Source organism: Protopterus annectens, chromosome 10.part0 (genome assembly GCF_019279795.1).
Source record: "Protopterus annectens isolate FY-2018-M chromosome 10.part0, PAN1.0, whole genome shotgun sequence".
NCBI lineage: Eukaryota > Metazoa > Chordata > Ceratodontiformes > Protopteridae > Protopterus > Protopterus annectens.
Genome location: NC_056744.1, coordinates 1,172,111,677 through 1,172,134,609, shown reverse-complemented (window position 1 = coordinate 1,172,134,609; position 22,933 = coordinate 1,172,111,677). Strand labels below are relative to the sequence as shown.

The window sequence follows — 22,933 nt, the reverse complement described above, 5'->3', positions numbered from 1 at the left end:
GAGCAAACAATATAAATAAATAAATAAATATATATATATATATATATATACACACACATACACATATATACAAACAAATACACCATAATAGAAATACCTAGGAATACCACAGAGGGAAGGAGGGTGGGTAATCCTGACTGCAGATGCATACCTATCGGACATCTACATTTATGGTAGGTACAAAACTGTACTATGTCCTTCAAGGATGCATCTGCAGTCCTAACATATGGGTAGAATACCATAGCCAAACTGGGCACTAAGATAAAAACAGCAGTTGCAAAACCTGCTCGGGATCTAGAGTACAAGGGAAGATTATAATGCTTGGCAAATGTATGCACGGAGCTCCAAGTAGCAGCTTCTAAAATGTCTTTGGTAGCCACTCCTCATAGGAAAGCTGTAGTGGTGGCTGTAGCTCTTGTGGAATGAGGTCTGATATTATCAGGAGTTGTCTTTCCATGAAGAGTAGCAAAATCGAATGCAATTTCCTATCCATTTTGAGATTGTCTGTTTTGAAATTGCTTTTCCTTGCATTCCTGTTGCATATGCTACCAAAAGCTGGTCAGTTTTTCTGCTGGTCTTAGTTCTGTCCAGATAGTAGCGTAATTGTCTGTGCACATCCAAGGTATGTAGCAGTCTTTCCCCCCTGTTCTGTGGGTTGGGGAAGAATGTAGATGAATCGCTTGGTTCAATGATACTCTGGAGACCACTTTTGGCATAAAGGTAGGGTTAGTTCTCAGGGAGACTCTGTCCTGATGGAAGATAAGGAAGGGTTGTACTGCCATTAATGCCTGTAACTCAGATACCGTTCTTGCTGAAGTAATTGCTAGCAGGAAAGCAGTTTTCCAAGACAAGAATTGTAATTCTGCTGTTGCTGCTGGTTCAAAAGGGGAAGTGTTAACTTTTCCAGCATGAAGTTGAGATCCCATGTAGGTAAAGGTGGTTTCCTTGGAGGTTTTACATTTTTGATTCCTCTCAAGAACTGCCTGAGTAGAGGATGAGAGAAGACAGGAGGATCCATGTTGTATTCTGCTGAAATTGCTGATGCATGAATCTTAATGGAGGGGTAAGAGAGGCCATTGTGGAACAGCTCTGCTAAATATTCCAGGATGTGTGCTATATTTGCCATTGAGACATTTTCTCCCTTTGCTGCACTCCAAATGAGGTATCTTTTCCATTTTGCTGAATAAGTCTTCCTTGTGGAGGGGCCTCAGGATAATGTCCTTAACCCTCTGAGATAAACCTGGGTAATTTTGTTTTATGCAATATTCCAAGCAGCTAGCTGCAGTGTTTTCAAGTTTGGATGTAGGATCTTGTAGTTGTCCTGTGTTAGTAGTAAGGGACATAGAGGTAGAGGCCATAGACATGCTTCTCAGTAGCGGGTACCAATGTTGTCTTGGCCAGTCTGGAGCTATCAGAATTACCCTTGGCTGATCCTCTCTGATCTTCAGTAGAACTTTGTACATCAAAGGAAGAGGTGGAAATGCATATGCTGTCAGGTTTTTCCAGCTGAAGGAAAGGGAGTCCACCCTCCAAGCAAGTGGGTGGTATGCTCTTGTGCAGAATTTCTTCAATTGGTGGTTGTGTGGGGAGGCAAAAAGGTCTATCTGTGGTAGTCCCCATTTTTTTGTTATGGCTTTGAAGATATCTGGATGCAGCATCCATTCGTGAGCATCCGTGGTAGTTCTGCTTAAGGTGTCTGCTAGAGAATTTTCTTTTCCTGGTACAAATCTGGCCTGAAGTTGAATGTTGAGATTCAGGGCCACATTCCATAGGTCCATTGCCATCCGGCATAGAGGATATGAATGTGTACCTCCTGTTTGTTGATGTACCACATGACTGTGGTATTGTCCGTCCTTATCAGCAGATGACCCTGTTGGAGTGGTCTGAATGCCTGGATCGCATGTTTCACTGCCAGCATCTCCTTTCGATTTATGTGTAGATTCAGCTGGTCTTGGGTCCATAGGCCTTGTATACACTTGTCCACCATGTGCCCCCATCCTAGGTCTGGGCGTCCGTGGTGATGGTCTGGCTTGGATGAGGTTTGTGGAAAGGCAAGCCTCTGTTCAACTGACAGGCCTGAGCCCACCACAGGAATTCTTGTTTCAGGCATGGAATTATTTGAATCTGGGCTTCTAGACTGTGCTTGTGTTGAGACCATACATTCCTTAGGTACCATTGTAGCTTTCTCATATGCAGCCTGGCATGGGAACCAATATTATGCAGGATGCCATGTAGCCCAGGGCTTGCAGGACTTTCCTTGCAGTAAGCTGAGTTTGTGTTGTTAATGTCATGAAGTAGAGTGGTAGTTGCTTTTGTTTTTCTTCTGTGAGAAAAGCCATCTGAGTTGATGTATCTAGTTCTGCACCCAAGAATGTTATCCTTTGGGATGGTACTAGTCTTGACTTTTGCATGTTGACTGTGTATCCCAAGGCTTGCAACAGTTGTATGACATTTTCCAAATCTTTTGTTAATTTTGCCTTGTTATCCGCTTGTATTAGGCAGTCGTCCAGGTATGGGTAAATTTGAATTCCCTGAAGTCTGCAATGAGCAATTACTGATGCCAGGCATTTCGTGAATACAGTAGATAAGCCAAAAGGCAATGCTGAGAATTGATAATGCTCTGATCCTGCAAGAAATCTGAGGTGTCTTCTGCAATCTGGTCATATAGGGACATGCAGGTATGCCTCCTTGAGATCTAGAGTCACCAGCCAAGACTCCTTGCCCAGCATGGGAAGCTGCTGGAGGGTCAGCATTTTGAATTTTGGAACAATGAGGTATGTGTTCAGTCGGACAAGTCTAGAATAGGTCTCCATTGATTTTCTTTTCTTGGTACCAGGAAAAGCCTGGAGTAAAATCCTTGGCCTTGTTCCATAGGTGGCACCTCTTCTATAGCTCTCATCCTTAGTAAGTTGTTGATTTGTCTTAGAGCGTCTGTTTCTTGGCTTGGTGGTAGGTTTGGCATTCCTCTCTTTTTTGGTAGAGTGTGGAAGTGAAACCTGTAGCCTCATTGTTTGTAAAGTCCATTTGTCTCCTGTAATGTAATGCCAGTTGTCGGAGAATAAGGCTAGTTTTCCACCCAAGGGTGCTTCCAGTTGTTCCCTGGTAGGCGGAACTAGAGCCAAGTCATTGTGCCTGCCCTGTGGAAGTGGCTGTAGTTGATTCTGTGGCAGTACTTCTCTGGTTGGTAGGTTGCCACTGACGTCCCCTGTAGGCACCCCTAGATTGACCTCTGCCTCTTGGCGTATTTCTGCCTCTCTGCGCTCTGGAGTTGTCTGGAAAGGACCAATTCTTCGAAGGCCAATTTCTGCTAAACCTCGGAGGTTGGACCTGTAAGAAATCCTTGACTGTTTGGACAGATTTTGCTTTTTCTTCCACCTTCTTTAGAACCTCCTGCAGGGGAGCCAAACAAACTTTGTTTCTCCATGGGAGCATCTAGGAGTTTTGACTTAACATGGTCTGGTAAGGATTGTTCTTTTAACCAGGCATGCCTTTGAATCACTGTTCCAGTCATAGCTGATCTAAAGGAAGCTTCCAGTGCATCATAGCCACATTTTAAGAAATGGTTACTGACCTGCTGAGAGTTATGTACCAAATCCTGAAGGGACTTAAGGTTCAGGAGAAGACAGTTTTTATTTAGCTGGTCTAACAAAATTCCTGGTACTGAATCATGTGGAATTGACAGTTCAAGGCCCTGGCGAAAGAGTAGCAGAAGTATAAACCTTTTACCCCATCTCTCTAATGCTCTAGATTCCCTTTCAGAAGGAAGAGGGTTTTGAGGCAGCTGCCACACCTTTAGGGCCCTGTGAAATGGTATCAGGGTCTGCAACAGGAGCCTTATACAAATGGTAGTGTGTGTCCGGGACCCTGTAATATCTGTCTGGAGGAAGAGAATCAGGAGCAGTACAGGCATCATTATATGCATCATCAACAACTGTTAATACTGGCGGAATGGCTAAAGGCCTATGCTGTGGTAAGTGTAAAAAGGTCCTTAGCCTTTTCCTTGAATCTGAAAAATCCTGGCCCTGCCATTGGAAGTGTTCCCTCATAGCAAGCAAGGTTTCCCCAAAGGAAAATTCTTCAGGAGGAGAAGCAGAAGGAATGGAGTCTTCTGCATCAGAATCCTCATAAAGGAGAATATGGGCCTTCGTGAGGGTCTGAAATGTCCGAGTCATCCGAGGAATAATCTGTAGAGACAGGCTCCGGGGGTTCAGTCCTAGGCCTCTTGTCTGGAGGGGGCTGAGAGGCCCTGTCTGGGTGAGGTTGGGATCCTCTGATCATAGAAATGAGATCCTCAGCCAGACTGAGTATTTGGGAACTAGAGGTAGGCCTATGTGAAGGAGTTTTGGCAGGCAAGGCCTTGGAAGATTTAGCTGCTTTAGCCCTGGCAAAAGCCTTGATAGACATGGAAGCAGGGGTCTAGCAGCCCCACGTGCAGGGGTAGATTTGTCTAAAGGAATAGTGTCTGACAAATCCTGGGTGCCTGCTTCTGTAGCAGTAAATTCAGTAGCAGAATTCAGCCATGCTCTGTGAGGCCTTGGCTATCGGAGGCATGCCGGGGCTCGGTTTCAGCGAAACCGAGACATTCATGGTTGGCCTAACCGTGGTTTCAGCTCGGTCCTTTTCCTTGCGCTTTTAGCTAATTGAGTAGGAGTCTCCGACAGCATTTTGTATGCAAAGCGGTCCAAAAACTCCTCTGCAAACTCCGACCGGCGTCTAAGTGTCCGTCGGTTGAAGGAAGCACAGGCTGAACAAGACAAGCTGATACGTCGTGGTCTGGGCCTAAGCAAGGAAGGCAGTAAGAGTGGAAATCGGTATTTGTTTCCCACAAGTTAAACAATTATTTACTTTATCTGACATCGGCTGAGGCAAGAAAGAGTCCCCAACGGGGTACTTAGTTTTTAAAAGTCTTCGGTAGTAATCTCTGGATCTGACCGACCGGCACTTTAACAGCTTCTGCTTCGGGCACCGTGCGGCAAGAAAGACTGAGGAAAATGGCGTCGGCTGATGCCTTTATACCCAATAAACAGCAGCTATGACGTCGGGTGAAGTGCGACATCAGCCGAGGCCAGACCCAGACTTTGGGATAAGGGCTGCCTGAGGCAGGACAACCCATATGTTAGGACTGCAGATGCATCCTTGAAGGACATCAGAGAAAGATACAGGTTTAACTTTCTGCTTCTTTTTAAGAGGAAATTCTATAGGTTCATACTAGGCTATCTGCCCTAAGGCATTTATAAGCCTAGCCAGAGTGTGTTTGGCTTTCGCCACCCATTTTAAATTAATTTTGCTATGCCCTTTTTCGAGGTTAGTATACTGTGCCTCTGTCTAACAGTGACACAGAAGTGATACATGGGGTAAACCTATGATCCCCCATCCACTTGTCAAGATTCCTCTTGAAGACAGTCAGTGAGGGACTCTGCCCAACCTGGACTGGGATTTTACTCCAGAGTGAAGGGAGCCTCTGGGTTATGAATCTGTCCCTCCAGCATGTCCTATTTATTTCAGTGCTGAGGTTCAAGTCTCTCGAGCACATAGCTCGATGGGATTTGGATTTTCTGAGGTGCAGCATGTCCATTAATTCCGGGTTGGACATGCTTTATACGTCAGGCACAGATCGCCTCTGAGCAGGTGGTATGCCACTGAGTAGAGCTGGAGTTTCTTTAACCGGGCAGCATATGGCATCTGTTTGAGCCCTTTGATCCTCTTGGTGAGGTACTTTTGGGGTCTTTCCAGTTGCTGCAGGTGTCTGGTAAGGTACATCCCAAAAGGGGCATTGTACTCAATTATGGGCCTGATGAGGGATGAGTAAAGAGGCACGATGACCTCCCCTGATCTAGATGTGAATCCCTTCATGATTAGGTGGGCTATATAAAATGTTTTTCTAACCACTTTGGCCACGTGGTTGTCAAATGAGAGATTGCTATCAACTTGGGTCCCCAGGTCTCTAATTACTTCTTCTGTACTTAATGGATTACCACCTATGCGGTAATTTGTGGGCACTTTGTTTTTGCCAAAGGGATGACTATACACTTTTGGCATTTAGCTTGAGGCCATGGCTCTGGCACCAGTTGTCTGTTTCTATGAGGCCCTTTTGGAGGATGCTTGTGTCGGCTGGAGAGTCGATTATGGCACCCAGTTTGCAGTCATCTGCGAACTTGGTCAGCCACAGTTCTTCCGTGTTGGCCTGTACCTCTGAGAAATATATACAGAACAAGAGAGGTCCCAGGACTGAGCCTTGTGGGACGCCACTTGTAACTGGTTTTGAGTCTGACATGGATCCAGCAATTCTAACCATGTGGGTTCTGTCCTTGAGCCAGTTTGCAACCCATCTAGTGACATGGGGGTTTATATTTAAGCTGGTGAGCTCATCTATAATGCCCGAGTGGGGTTTGTATCGAAGGCTTTTGTGAGGTCCAGGTAGGCTGTGTGGACCACCTTCCCCTCAATGGCCTTGGTGACTGTTTCAAAGAAATTGACCAGGTTTAAGAGGCAGGATCTGTCCTTAAAGCCGAACTGGGTAGGATCCAGTGTCCATAGAACCAGACCATCCCTATCAAACAGCAGCCCAAGGAGCAGGTACTCCATCCTGGCTTGGCAGACAGGCATTCCCTGCTCCTTTCTGATAGACCAACAAGTCTGATTCTCCCATGCCAACCAAGGGCACACCAACAGCCATAGAGGACAAATCTACCCCCCATCCAAATTTACAGTGGCTGAAGGGACTATACCAAGGAGAGCCATGAAAGAAGCTTCTGAGGGACCAAAAATAGAAACAGTGAAGTCACCCCTCTATGGCAAAGGCAAATTTGTAGCTTGCTGAAATGTTAAAGGCCATCTGGAAACTTTCTTATGGCTGTAAAAAAGAAGACCCAAGGAACCAGAAATTTGTTCCATGATGAAGCTGAAAATGGAGCCCAAATCCCAGAGAAAACTGACAGCAGTAGTTACATATATATGTATGCATGTATGCATATAGAGTGTGTGTGTGTGTGTGTGTGTGTGTGTGTGTGTGTGTGTGTGTGTGTGTGTGTGTGTGTGTGTGTGTGTGTGTGTGTATATATACATACATACACACATACACACACTGCATATATTCACCCTCAAAACAACACAGTAAAACCAGTTAAACACTTACTCCCCAGCCACTAAAAGTATATTAGCACAAGTTTAAACTTTTGTATTTTTTCATTCTACTTTAAAACAACTTTTCCCCTCAAAAGTTAAAAGTTGCGCCTCACTGTAAAAAGTGACTACAAGTAACATGACAGTCTGATAAAACACTTTTGAAAACTTATTTAAATTTTAAAAAAAAATGTATTTTTTTTTTCCTCACTGAAGGCAACTTCTGACCAGCAATGAAGAAATGCTAGATGACCATCAATTCACAAAGAGTGGTGCTCCTCATTATCAGGAAACTCTGAAGGGCTTCATATCCAAACCACTGGTTTTCTTCAGCGCTACTCAGGCTGAACAGATTTTTGGCACTTGGAAGCTGCCCTTAAGCTTTGGAAGCTGTCTGGCTGCTATATGCAGGATATAACCAATGTAGCTAAGGATTCTGAAACGGTGATCAAATAATGAGCATCATATGGCAATGTCAGAACTTGCTGCCCTAGCTGCACCTCCTGCAGGATGGACCTTTATCTTGGCTTCCAATGGACAACAATTAACTCCTCTTCCACTTGGCACATTTCATCAGTCAGTTGCCTACAAAAATACACCTTGCACACACTAGTTCATTAGCTACATGGATGGTGAAATGGACATTAGTGCTTCTAGAATTCATAATTTATCCTGGAATCCCCATCTTTTGAACAGTGTCGAACCAATAAAGAAGCAAGGTAACCTAGGAACATTTTACTCTGACAATTTTCAAAGCACAACATGGAGATGTGTGAGATGGGGGATGCACAATAAGAAATGGAGGGCTTAAGGCAGCCTGAGAAGTTTTATCTGCTAAGCAGTCCTAATGCCTTTCCTAGAAGTTACTGAAGGTGAACCATTTAAAATCAAAGCAGTATGAAGCAATGAAGGATGGAAATGAACCTTACAAATTGTTTGTTAGACGGCGTCAGGGATTGGAAATGATCTAGATATTTGCATGAAAAAAACTACACATTATTTTGTGAAGGAACAGCTACCATGGTTTGCAACATTTATTCTTAAAGTCCAGCTATGTGAACTTCCCCTCTGAATCACAATGTTTAACTTGACACAATGCACCGAGTTAAACTATTTTATATACACACACTAACTACATAGTCACACAAGCAAGAAGGGTTAAATCACTCAAAACAATGGAATGAATATCAGCAGTGATCTCATGCAGCAGTGATTTCATGCAGAAAGCAGTAATCAGGAAGTTCATGTTGGGGGTACTTTAACTTAGCAAGTAGCAACATCATGAAGCTGAGGCTCATGGAAGTGTAGGGAAGCCCCTTTGTGAACCATTTACTTAACTGATAAGGGGTGACATGACTCGTGTACAAACTAGTAAAGCCTATCGGGTATACAAGTCCCCCCCCACTCCTCAGTATTACTGCTCGTCTTTCAACTCTGATTTGATAGCTAAACATGGTTTTGCAAACAAAATAAATAAAATTAAATATAAATAAATAAAAAGCTGAAAAACACTGGATTTTTATTGACTTTGTTAAACTTGTGGGTGGACTATAAAGCATATAACCCACTTTATATCACTAAGGATTAGGAGGATACAAAAGGAGGAAATTATAAGTAAACATTTTTGTTTCTATTAGTATCAGTATGAAACATTTCATGATATAAACTGCATGTTATACACAGGAAAACAGTTTTTGGTAGTGTGTAGTCGGGTGTCTTCTTCAGTGACTATTGTATGTGTTGTACGAGTTAAAGATATTAAAATAAACAAATACTATTTTAGTCATAAGAAATATAGTTTTTCCAGTATAACAAGAGGAAAAAAGGCTAGACAAAAGCAAGTTGCTGTGATCTTAGGCTGTAGGGGTGGGGTATAAAGCTCCACTGATAATATTGTATGTAGAATTAGAATATTTTCTCTGTGTTTTACAAGAGTGACTGTTTAGATTTCTACCTTTAGCATGAGCTTTCAACAGGTGTTTCTGTAAGCATGTTGGCTTTAAAAGTAAGATAAAATGATGAAAGCCATAAAAATGTTAAGCTTCTTTCAACTGCAAATATATTAGCTTGTTAGCTGCAGTATCTCAACTCCACTGAACATTTGCCAGTAGAAAGCAGAGTGCAGTTCTTCTCTGAGTGAAATTTACAAAGACTCTTTGCCAAGTACATTTCCATGGAGGCAAGCTGCCTGTAGGTGCAAGCAATTAATATTGAGCATTCTGAGTATTCTTTGTTGACGGAAATGCTTTACTGAGGGAAATGGAAAACGTAAAGGTACAATGGTAAGCAGTTCAGTGAAAAAATGAAGTCTGAAATTACGGGAACTGAATAAAAAGGTAACCTCCCTAGCAGCATTAATACTTTAATGAGGTTAATAGAACACTCTACATTTTGTTTTACTGCAAGATAGCAATTGCAGTTTTTCTTAGGACTAAAAAGTTAATGCTTTCCGAAAGCATACAAGCTGTTTTCATATTGGAAATGGAGAGTGATAAGAAAAGAATAGACAACAATCAGCTTAAGTGGTAGCACAGGCACTTTAGCATGGGTAACCTCAATTAAAAAAAAAAAAGCCAAAAATGGTACAGTGTCAACCAGATGAACTTGAAACCAAAGAAAATCAATGTCAAACGAGGGTCCAGAAATGGTCCAAGAATTAATTTATTAAAACAACCCTGAAAAAAAAATGAACACTTTCGTCATATACAAGAGAATTCATCATAATAAAATGGCCCTAGCACACAGCCATAAATAGTGCATAAAAAGATTTTATTGGTAGTTGGTTAATTAATTTACAAGAACTGTAGTATAGGGCCAGACACCAAATGTACAATAATAACCAATGATACACAGTCCTTGTCAAACAAAAAAGCAGCACAACAAAGTACATCAACACATTTGATTAATTAAAAATAATGGTGTAAAATAATATACAACAAACCTAACAAAATGTGTGCAAAACAGCTAAAATTGAAACACTGTCATTCAGACCTGGGGAAAAAGTAGCCCACACTCTAAGTTGCCAGTGCAGTTCACATACTTAAGTAATTCTTCTAGTCCCCTCCCCCGAGATCCAGGCATTCAAACTGGAGCAGTTGGAAGCAATGGTTCAGCAAATTGTGCACAACAGACAATGCACAGGTAGCAGGTACTGTTTCTTTTCCTGTTAAAGGAACTGCAGTCCCACTGAGGGGACTCCAACAACCACCAAGGACATGGCCAAGTCCCAGTCCATAGTGGTTGTAGGTGCTACACCAGGGGGATCAGAGTAAAAGCTTAGTATGAAGTACAAGAAATTATCACAGCAGTCTCACTCACCTGTGGCGGAGGCAAATTGCTAGCCTGTTGTAATGGCAAAGGCTGTTTTTGTTTAGTGTGTGTGTGTGTGTGTGTGTGTGTGTGTGTGTGTGTGTGTGTGTGTGTGTGTGTGTGTGTGTGCCTGTCTGTCTGTCTGGAAGGACTGTGAGGCCAGTATTCTGTTGCATAGTCAAACTGACAATGGTACCCTTTCTCAAAGAAGACTAGCAGCAAATGTTGGTAAACTACTTGTCCAGAAAAGTTAATTTTATGACAAAAAAAGCACAGTAAAAAGGAGTTTAAAACACTATGCCAGCTCCACAAAAAAAATAAACAAACAAACAATTCTTTCATAGAAAAAAAAAAGTTTTCAGATATACTACTTTTAATTTGACAGGGAAAAAAAAAAGCAAGTGCCCGGTTTAAAAGTCTGTTACAGTTTCAATACAGTCCTTTAAAACAAAGCATTCCCTTCTTTAAAATTACATTTCCTCTTCAGGAAAGTTAGTTTTTGTTTCTTCCAAAGGGAACTTATCTTCATTCCTTACCTTTGCCCGGCAAAGGAAGGCACAAGTGGATCTTTGAGCCTAGAAAACCTCAGAGGACTGTATTCTTCAGAGGCAAGAAAGCTCTGAAGGACTTTCAAACTTTTCTTTTAGTCAGCTCAGCTCAAACTGATTAACTGTTTAGGGCACCACGTGCCCTAAAGGTTTGGAAGCTGGCCAGCTGTTATATCCTTGGCAAGATATAACCCATAAAGATAAGGCTACTACAGTGATCAATATTTTGAACATCTAGAGAGGGGAAGGTAGTAGGAGGATGAGGCCAAGAAGATATTTGCTCTGGCAGAGTTTTTAGTACAATCTAGAAATTAAGCCAGAGTTAAAAAGGAATAATTAGTTAGGCATGTGATGATGTGAGGTAGTGCCAACTGTGCCAGGGGGAGTAGGGCAGTACATGTGTAACATATGCCAGCATAGCTAACTTGAGTTTTGTAAAAAAAATTCTATAGGATTTGAATATCAAACTGATTTGTACAGATGCTTGTGTTAAAATGTATTTGTAAAGTTGCTTGCATTAAAAATGCATCAACAGTGGGTCCTGATGGACAGAAAAGAAATATACATGTATGTCAGACTATAGTGTTGTAACTGATGAAATATATAGATTTTAACAGAATTTACTGGAAGGGATGCCATTAAGCTTAGCCCAGCTAGCCTTAAAAAAATAGCCTAAAATTAAATGACTTGGTTTGGGCCATAAAGATTTTCTCTCACAGGTCTGAATTCAGCCAGCGATGCAATGTCTGTGAAAAGCCTCCATTGGGATTCTGCTCTATTGTCCTTAGAGATAAACCAATTGCTACCCTGAGGTGCCAGAGAATGGCTTGTTAGTTTCTGCAGGATGGGTGGGAAGTGTTGGAATTGTTTTACAGTTTCCAGATGCTGTAATAAATCTTAGCTAAAGTTCTGAGTGTATATTATAGCATCAGTTCCAGACCCTGGCGCATTTTCTAGTGAGAGAGTAGTGTGGGAACCACAGAGTCAGGTAACCAGATATGATGTGATTCTGTTGGCAGCACTGAAACTGCATTTGAATACTACTGAGAGATGTGAGGAGTGCACTCTGTTTTTGGACCTGACAAGACACTCATCCACTTTCATCTTGCCTTGTATAAAATAAAAAGTAGCTGAAAAACACTGGACTTTTATTGACTTTGTTAAACTTGTGGGTGGACTATAAAGCATATAACCCACTTTATATCACTAAAGATTAGGAGGACACAAAGGGAGGAGTAAGTAACTAGGGAACAGTAATTATTCAGTCAGTTTAAACATTTAGTGAGATTAGCTAAACGTTTTTTTTTTTCTGTATCGGTCCAAGTCTTTCCATCTGTGTGTGTACTTGTACGTGTATGTGTACATGTGTGTGTACCTGTGTTTTTTCCTGTGATTGAATCTCTGGTGTTAAATACATATTCAGTATTTTCATGTTTTTTGTTTTATTATTTATTATTAAATATATCTAAACCTTTCATTACGGCTGGTCTTTTAGAAAATATTTAACCTTTCAAACTACTTCCATTTATTTAGTGGTACTGTGGCTCCATGTTCCTGAAAGTTTTGCTGCTTGGTTAAACACTACCATTTGTAGAAGTATTAATTTTACTAAATGTAATTGGGTACCCTCGTAACAGCCTTAACATAGCTGGCTTTGGATATTCTGGTGGCAGCAAATCTACCTTATAGTCTGGGTGGAGGTGGCAGAGTGGGTAAACTGTTCCAGCCTTTCCCGAGTGTGTGTGTGTGTGTGTGTGTGTGTGTGTGTGTGTGTGTGTGTGTGTGTGTGTGTAAAATCAAATCTCAGAGTTATATGCAGGTAGCACTGATTTCACAGAAAGGGTGGTGGGGGACTTGGCTTGGAATATCCCAGCTATGGACTCAGCTCTATAGTGGTCAGTGGGGAATCTTATTTGGGGCCCAGAATGACAGCCTAGCTCAAGGACTGGAGTGTGCATTTTTTGTGTATTCTTAAGGGGAAACTGTACGTAGTGCAGAGGGCTGCATCTGAAAATACTGTGTCTTTTTCTCACAGTAAAGGTTACCACACACCCCCCCCACTCACCCTGTGTCAGTGGCGAGGATTAAGGCTCTTTGATCACTGGCCCAGAGGAGGGACATCACAGGGCATATAAAATATTGCATAAGTATAATAATCAGAGGAGTTTACATAACATTAGGAAGAGACTGGAAAAGCAGTTTACAAGATGTCGAAAGAAGATCATATGTACAGCTCCCAAGTATGCAACAAAAGTCCACAGGATTTAGGATCATTGCTTGGAAGTGTCAGCATATGTATTTTTATACCCAAAGCACACGTCAAAGAATTTTTCCACAGGTCAATAGCAAATATTGGAGGTATGATGGGGAAGAAAGATCCAAATGGGAACATGTTTTGTGAGTATACGGAGTTGGCAGATAATTCCCTGTGGAGGACTTTGTCTAGGAAATTATTTTTTGAGCTTATACACGGGATCTGAAGTGCATAAATATGGTAAGACCTTAATTTTATTGGCTCCAAAAACAGCAATTAGATAATGGAAATCAAAGTCTAAAGCAACTGTACTTGGAGTATTGAATTTTATAAAGGAATTGGAAGAGAAGGGGCAAGTTACATAGATGTAAATGGAGGTTGTGGAAACAGTACCTGCAGAAGAATGTACTCCGTAAGATATACTAGGTGAGAAAATTGCTGTAACTAAGGAAATGGTTCTTTTGAGCTGAGATACAGGATATGAATTGTCTAAACACAGTAATGCCGTAATTAAGTTTAATTCTGTTGATTGCACAAAAAAAAAAAAGCTATTACTAACAAAGGTGGATCATGGTCAAATGGGGTACTAGCCAGACTAATGCATCAGGGCTCCTCCCCCTCAACCATTATAGTGTCCAATTACTTTGCTCTCTCTCCCCAGTTACTAGAAAACACTGTTCTAACCTGTCGGTATGCATACTATTTTCTGTTTTACTTCTACAATGATTATAGACATTTGGATTTAATTTAAAACCTTTATTTCAAATCTTATATCACAAACACTGATAGCCTTTGCTAAACAAAATAATACATTCGCACAATAAAAATAGACTTAGGCATAGGAAACAGTAAATTTCTCTGCCCTTGAACACCTTCATTGAAACCCACATTCATAAAAAATGCATTTGGCCAGTGGCAGATTAATTGCACCAAAACAAAACAAAACAGAAAAATTATACACTGAAAAATACAAATGCTCCAAGAATCACCAGGACCAGTAGATTTTTAGTGTAATCAAATTTCATGAACACTTTCGTCCAAAAAGGCTTCATGAGAAAATAACCACTGCTAACAAATCACTGCTTTTATACACATTAAAAAAAAAAAATGAACCAATCATGTTCAACCGTTAACAATTGATGTTGAAATTGAACCCTTCATTGAATGGTCAACTTTTTATCCTTGAGGAAACACTTTATACTGTTGGTATCATTTAGCCCAGGTTATTTGCTGCCAACCTAATCTGCCATCTTGTCTCCCTCTTCTACTTCGTTTTTCTAATTGCTTCCTTTTAAATATTGGGCAACAGATTCCAGGACAGCAAAAAGAAATTTCTTGTAAGTGGTGCATGTAGAAGAATGCTTAAACAGAGCATTGTCATTATCTTTAGTTTTTATTGCACAATATACCTCTTCATTCTCTTACACTTTGCGTAGTCATTCCTATATACAAACTGGGGCATCTGAAGTACATGGAGATGTATACAACCCCTTTGGTGTTACAACAGTATCTGCCAGAAATACCAATAGTATGTGCCAACTGTTTTAAGTTTACATATGGCCCCTATAGATACCACATTGATTGCATTTGTAAGTACCTGCTGCTTTGTTGAAAATGGGTAAAGGTATTTTAGTACTGTCTAACAGTTCTTTAATACTGTTGTTGTTGTTTTTTTCCAGTGTATGATATTTTTGGCAGATTAATTGTACCTCAAGTATAAATGAAGGTGATTTTTAATTCAACTTCCTGATTAAAAAGGAATATAATTTAATACAAATAAAAGGCCACTTGTTAAGTGTGTTTTAAATTTGTAGTTTTTAAAATTTTTCCAATAAGCAGTGAAACAAACTGTATGAACCAATAATAACATAACTATTCATTTTAGAACATTTCAACTATATAAGGTCACAAACTGCAGTCATTATAACGTCAGCATCAGTCAATATGCACACTCTATGCTGAAGTAAGTCATCTGAGTAATTCCACATTAAGAGAACTGTAACTAATGAAGAGGTTGTTGATGGCAAACAACTTTGCATTTCAGTGCTTCATCAATAAATTCAGTGCCAGCTGACCTTACAGAATAAATTGGCTATGTTACCTTCATTAAAAAGAAAAAAATAAATAAATATATGGTGGGTGTCACTCAATCCACCGTTTAGGAAGAAAACCCACAGCCTTTTGCAGCAAAAGTATGCTACCTATTTGCACCACTGACACGGAACAATACCCTATGAAACAATATGACTGACTTTCTTCAGTGATTTACAAAAACAAAAAGAAAGAAAATTAAAGGAGACCTGGCAGTTGGCTTTATGGTTTAAGGCAGTTGCTTGACAATAAAGATCAGAGTTTGACTCTGAGCAAAGGCATTTAACTAGAACATACCCCTAACTGGGGTATTGCACACACACTGCCACCCCCATGCATGCAGACAGACACACACACCACACTGCCACACACACACACACACACACACACACACACACACACACACACACACACACACACATGTTGCTTGCTTCGATTATGGATGCTTGCTTCCCAAACCATGCAGAAGTAACACTTCAAATCTCCAGCATTTTTCTAATGGGAATTCTGTTATCAGCCTAACTCTGGAGTTTGTTTTCCAACATTGGAGTTTGCTGTGTGCTGTTCTAATGCTGGTCAGTTTGTTGTGCATGGTCTGTTGGCTCTTGCAAGGTTCTAATGCTGGCTGCCTTTACTTGCATGTGGGAAAGAAAAGGTTTACTTTTTTACTTAACTTTTTTACCTTCCTGAGCTGGCTGCCTTTACTTGCATGTGGGAAAGAAAAGGTTTACATTTTTACTTAACTTTTTTACCTTCCTGAGCATCCTTAATTACCATGCTCCCACAAGACTTTCCAGAACCAAAGCACAACCCTCCCCCATGGCTACAGAAAACCACTATGTCAGAAATGAAAAACAGGGATAAAGCCTGGGGAGCACTGGCACAAAACCAAAACCACCTCAACTAGACAGAAATTCCTAGAACTACGCAATAGAGTCAAAAAGCTAATAAAACAGGACAAATTCTAATACTACCAGTCTGCCCTAGACTTCTCCCAACATAGCCCCAAATAATTCTGGTCCCCCATAAACTCCATCCTCCACCCAGTAAAGTCAGTACCCCTCCTCCTAACATCCCTCACTCCTCCAAAAATATTGCTACCTCATTCAACACACACTTCACACAAACCATACTAAATCACTAGCTAAACAACACAACCCCCCTCCCCTCCAACCCACACCTTCAACTAGCAATCTCCCCACTGCCTTCTCTTTTTCTCCTGTACGTACCTCCAACATAAAAATACTCTTAACTAAACTTAAGCCCACCAAATTAATAGCAGACAACATCCCAAGTGAATACCTACAAATTGCAGCTGATGCTCTGGCCTACCCAGTATCCATCTTGATTAACCAATCTCTGTCAGAATGTTCCCACACTATGGAAAGTATCACATATAATTCCCCTCCATAGAACTAACCAATTACCGCCCCATAGCTATTCTCTGTCCACTCTCCAAAATACTAGAGAGATGCATTCACTCTCAGGTCTCAAACTACCTCCTTACTAACAACCTCCTTTCCACTGCTCAGCATGGTTTCAGACCAAACCATAGCACCACCACTGCCTTACTCTCCTTTACTAACACTATCCTTCAGCATAAAAACAATGGCGCTCTCTCCTCTGCTACTTTCCTAGACCTATCTAAAGCATTTGACATGGTCCCACAAAAACTCATCTCTGTCCTCAATAACCTATCCTTCTCTCAATCAGTCACCAACTGGTTTCAGAGTTACCTGTCTGACCACCAACAATCTGTTGTATGGCAGAATGACATACCTCCCAAACTACCTGTCTCTATATGGGGTTCCCCAAGGATCCATCCTTGGACCCCTACTCTTCTCTATTTTCACCAGTAATCTAGCCTCTGCCACCAAACATGGCACACTCATACAATACGCAGATGACTTGATCATCATCTGCTCAGCCCACTCCCTACCCAAACTGAAAAAAGTCACACAGGAAGCCTTTTCCTCTGCTGAAACTTGGTTATCCGATGCCCAATTAATACTCAACCCAAACAAAACTAAAGTACTCATCTTCCAACCCACCAAACAAACAAAACAACTCTCACTTTAACATCACAGCAAAAGACAACACCACTATACACCCAACAAAACACACCAAATTGCTAGGAGTGGAAATAAACATAAATTTGACATTCACGTATCCATGACAATAAAAAAGTCCACAAAAAACTAGGAGCATTATACAGAAATAAGCAACTTCTCACCAAAGCAGCAAAGATTTCAGTAGCAAATTCCCACCTCATCTCCACCCTACTTTATGCCTCTCCAATATATACCAACCTAAGGCAATGCGATCTAAACAAGCTAGACACCTGCTACAACAACATCGCCAAATTCGCCAAAGGGGCCATCCTACCGTAGTTATCACTGTCTCACTTGCTGAATTGGGCTGCCTTAACTCCCTCACCTCCTTCAATGGTATCAACACACACTCTCCCACAAACTAGTAAACCATCCACTAAATGTCCCATCCCTCCAGAATCTACTCCAATCCTATCGCACCACCAGACCACTAAAATCCGGCAACAAAAATCACTTGCAGATCACTAATGCTAATAACTCTGCTGGTGAAGCACTATTCTTTTGTGCCATAGCCAAATTATGAAACTCCCTCCCACCCACAATTACCTCCGTACCATCATGCACCCACTTCAAAACTTTACTAAAAGCGCACCTAAAAACATGCTGGCTATGCCCTTGCAACTCCCACTCTAATATCATCCACCCAATCCAACCAGTACCTTTCTTTCCACTCCACTAACTACATTGATTATAGCAAGCTCAGATGCTCATAAGCCTAGTACTTATTATACAGCAGGAGCTTCTCATTGTAACATTTGTTAATGTCCGTTATGTACTTCGCAGATAAAGATTCTAGTTGTCTACTATGTTCTTCATCTGTAACTATGTTCTTCATCTGTAACTATGTTTGTAATTGTTAACTGCTATGTTAATCAAATTGTTAATTGCTATGTAAATCCAATGCAAATACTGTATGTATATTTTAACTGTGGAGCTTTTCTCCCTAAGCCTCTGCTGAAAATGGACCTACGTCCAGTCGGACACTCCTGGTCAACAAATGTAAATAAATAAATAAAAGGTGCAACGGCCCCCTCAGCCAACATGGACCCTAGGCAACTGCCTAGGTCACCTAATACTAGATCTGTCACTCAATGAAAATCTAAACTAACTGTACTGGACCTACTGAATAATATAAAAGAAATGGAAGAGGGATCTTTAGAAAAGGGAAAGAGCAAATTACATAGAATAAAAATGGAAGCTGTGGAACAATATATGCAGAATAATGTTCAGGAGGAGTGAGGTTTAAGGGGAGAAAGGAATTTAGCAATTTAATGTAATGCTGAACTGACAACAGTTACAAAAAAAAAAAAAGCTATGTGATGTACATTTGTAACTGGAAAAAATGTTAAATATACTTTGTTTTCTTTTTTGTTAACATTTGTGTGTCTCTATGTCTCTCTATGTCTTAAGTGATAAATTTAATAAAAGGTGCTTTTTTCAAACATCTGTGCATAGGTTGAAATGGATAGAGTGCATCATGTTAACACCAGCTAATAAAAACATTCATCCACTAAGAACACTGAAGACAAACGACCAGACAACTTCTCAATCCATAAGAATCAAAGGAAATAAAAAGATAAAACTGTTCTTGAAATTGGAAACCTTCCAACTCGTAGAATGCTCTATCATAAACGTAGCTCATTCAATGTAAATTATGACATCAGACTCAGCAATCTATAAACTATAGTACTAAACCTACCTACCACATTTGCCAAAAAAACAAATAAAGCAGCCATCCAACAGGAAACCAGCACTGTTGCTATAATTCTTATAGGGGTTGTAACATTTCAAAAGTTACTTTAACTTTTCAGTGTCTTGAATAGGCAGTACTGTGCTACTTACTAATAAAAGTAATATGTTAACGTTACTATTGCTAGTTACCTTTTAGGGAAAATAAATATATTGCTATTACTTATTACTTGTCTATAACAATAATATATTACTATTACTAGTTGCTAACTAAAAGTAACGGGTCACTGTTGCGTTACTTTTACACAAGTATAGTATATCAATTGTCATATTGAGATTTACTCCCACATTACTTGAGGAATACATGCTTACTGCACATGAATATGAGTGTATTATTGAGGTTGTATACACAGTGTTACAATAATAGCATTTTGCAGTTTACAAAGTTCCACAGACTAGTCTTTATAGTTAGAGAATCACAAATACTTTCACCAAACTACACACAGCCAGCAACACAAATGCCATAACAAACCATTAAATTTTCAACAACATACATTAGGTTAATCTGCTAAAAGTGACACAGAGGACACAAAAAATGCTTACAGAATAGGTCATATAGGTCTAAAAAGACTGCTATCACAATAAAGTCAGCCAAAATGTCACCTTATAAAAATATTCACAATGACTACACATTTCTGTTGGCTCAAAGAAGGAGCAACTTTTCAAGGTGCTCATTGGGGAGTCTATTTTTTCTTCAGTAAGCACTTGTCCAGCAAGACCTAACAGGTGTTCCAATGGGTGCACTAGCTGGCAGAGCTGTATTAGTGCTCAGAAATATCTTCTTGACTATAGGGTAACTGTTGAGAGAAGATAGTTCTCTGGAAGGGTCAGCCAGATACATGTCATTCGGAGAATATATGCAGACACTGCCTGGTGCCAACTCTTTGAAGATGAAGCGGTCTTCACGGGTTAGTGCAAAAGCTTCAGATGACCCACACGCAGGTTCATCCAGTTTCTGCATGGCATCAAGGAGCAGAGCCTTGCCTCTGAGTTTCTGCTCTTTGTTCTCCATCCATCGCAAACAGAATTGCAGATGCACTATGCTAGCCAAAATGAGCTCTTCGCACTCCAGAAGATGATCGAACCGAGCCTCAGTGCCTTTAGGAACAGCATTAACTAGCAGTGCAATGCTTCACAGACTGCCTGAGTTCAGACAACTTGTTTTTCAGGCACATAATGGTTGGGATCAGGATTCCCATGAAGCTTTTCAGCTCCAACTGCAGGATGTCCTGAGCTATTGCCAAGGGCTGCATTGCTTGCACAAACTCAGCAACAAATGTAATTTCTGCAGGCCTGAAGATGGCAACTCCAATCTGCTCACATATCTTATTCAGCAAGCCTTCACTGTGAGTTGCAATGTATGAATTCTCTCCATCACGTAGAAAGTGGACTTCCTTCACACTGCACTGGGAACAATCAATGCCAGGATCACACTTACTGCAAGCCACCTTAGCAGCTTGGACGCTGCGACTAGCCTTGTTCCAAGCAACATAGCATTTAGACCATGGTACTTCACTTGATCTTTTTATATTGTTCATCAAAAGCAGATTCAGCAATGTGCACCACAACTAGATTCAATGTGTTTGCTGCACATCTCAGATTGCGAGGTAGCAAATAGGTGTTTTCACTTTGCTCTGACTGATTCAGCATGGCTGTCACACGGTTGTAAATCACTTCACCATCCTCCTCATCTTGAAACAGAATACTTGCAGTCAGATCTCTCACATTCTGCAAAGATGGAGAAAACCTTTACAAAATTGCTGCTGTCAGTAATTGTTGCACACACCTTTTGATCCATCTTGTTCTTCACGTAAATGCTCTCAAACGTTGATGCTATGAGATTGTATGTAAGCCTCCGCTGTATTCTGCAACATGACAAAGCAGCGGACTTTCATTGAAGTGTGTCACAGTTGACCAGGTTGGCAGCGATGAAAAAAAAAAAAAAACCCTGCGAGATTCTGATGGGTCCAAATGTCAGCAGCAGTACAAACAGATGAAACACTTGCTAAGGTTTCCATCAGATTCTCTTTCATATCACCCAAGTGTTTCTCTACCCGTTCAACAAGAGTGTTCCTGCTCATGACCACCTTTTCCGGTTGCACGCCAGTTACAGGGTTGATGAAGGTTGGCTGTTTGACAATGCTGAAACACTGCATGCCATTCACACCAAGAACTCAGTGATCAAACTATCCACCTTGGTCTGTGTGACATGAGCAGAACCAATAACTGGTGTAATAGAAGGCTGTGTCAGTGATTTCTTACCCAACTTGTCAGTACCTGAATCAACCACCTTCCTTTTGAGAGTATTTAGCTTTCCAATTGTACTAGAATATGATGCCTCAAGATGCTTCTTTCAATTCGACGTACTATTTGCTGAAATTCTATAGGTCTTCTTTGTCTGTGGACAAACATCGATGTGAAATACAAGGTGGGGGGGTCCTGGGGGGACTTGCCCCCCTGCTTTCATGTAGTAGAGTGATTGTGTGTTTGTGTGTGTGTATGTAGTAAAACCGCGAAATTCAAAACCTCCGGTATTTGAGGTTTTGAATTTCACGTTTTTCAGTTTTCGTTGTTTTGTGGAAAACATACCTTTGGAATCTGGAGAGAAATTGCAACACCCAGCAAAAACACACAGACACAATGACAACATGCAGACTTCATAAAGATGTCACCCCAGCAGGAACTGAACTGCAAAACCAAGTACTGAGAGGTAGCAACATGAGCCACTGTGCTACTCTGCCATCTCTTCCATTTTTTATCTCAGTACTTTTAACCAGGTGGAAGTGAAAGTGAACACACTTTCAGGAAAGGAACATCCCAAAAAAACATTCTGAGCCTATCATCAAAGCCTCAGCAAACCACAGAACAACACAACTTCAGTACATAGGCCCAGATGTCCAAAGTTCAATGAATAATATCAAATTTAAATGCATTAATTTTAACATTATATACAAATTTCATTTTAGCTTAAGGGTAACTGCTCTAACTATCCTAAGTATTTGCACTACGTTTTAATGAACTGTAATTCCTTACATTGCTAATGTTTAAGAAAAAAAGACCAACTCACCCTTATTTTTTCCACATTGCTGTCAGTAGCACTGAGTATGGAGTTAAGCTGCAAGTCCCAGCTCATCATAAAGTAAGTAAAATTGTCCGTGTAAACACTGCCAAAACAAACAAAAATCATCAGAATGCTTATATCTACAGAATGTCGTATTCCCTCATCTGTGAACAACCTCTAGAATTTTGTGGTTTAGGAAGCCATTAGAAAACATGAGCAGAAAATGTTCTTTTTGGATCATTTCTCTCTTTGCTACTTCTGCCCTAAGACCTCCTTCCAACAATTTCTGATTTTAGTACTATGCTTTCCTAGTATCTTTCAAAACATCCAAAACTGAATTTTCTCCTCTTCTTTCGGCTTTTCCCGGTAAGGGGTCACCACAGCAGATCACCTTGTCCGGTCATGATTGGCAGTGGAGTTTTACGGTGTTAAGTTGCCAGCCCGGCACCCAACCTTCAACAGAAGGCCAACACACGCTCACACTCATGCCTAGGGCCAATTTAGAGTGTCCAATCGACCTACAGCATGTCTCTGGGATGTGGGAGGAAACCCACGAGACCAAAGGAGGACATGCAGACTCTGCACAGAAGGCACCCCAGCAGAGGATCGAACAGGAGAACCTCTTGCTATGAGGTGGCAACTCTAACTGCTGCACCACAGCGGCCACCCATCGAAACTGAATTTTCTC

At 40.8% G+C, this 22,933-nt stretch overlaps 1 protein-coding gene across 1 annotated transcript in view; it reads right to left on the bottom strand.

The window, feature by feature from the left end:
- LOC122813542 (synaptonemal complex protein 1-like) overlaps nt 1-22,933 on the bottom strand; it is a gene marked incomplete in the record, with an annotated part of 863,486 nt that overhangs the window by 813,172 nt on the left and 27,381 nt on the right. The window contains 1 exon segment of the mRNA XM_044085917.1: nt 22,252-22,348. Coding sequence (XP_043941852.1) covers nt 22,252-22,320 — 69 coding nt within the window.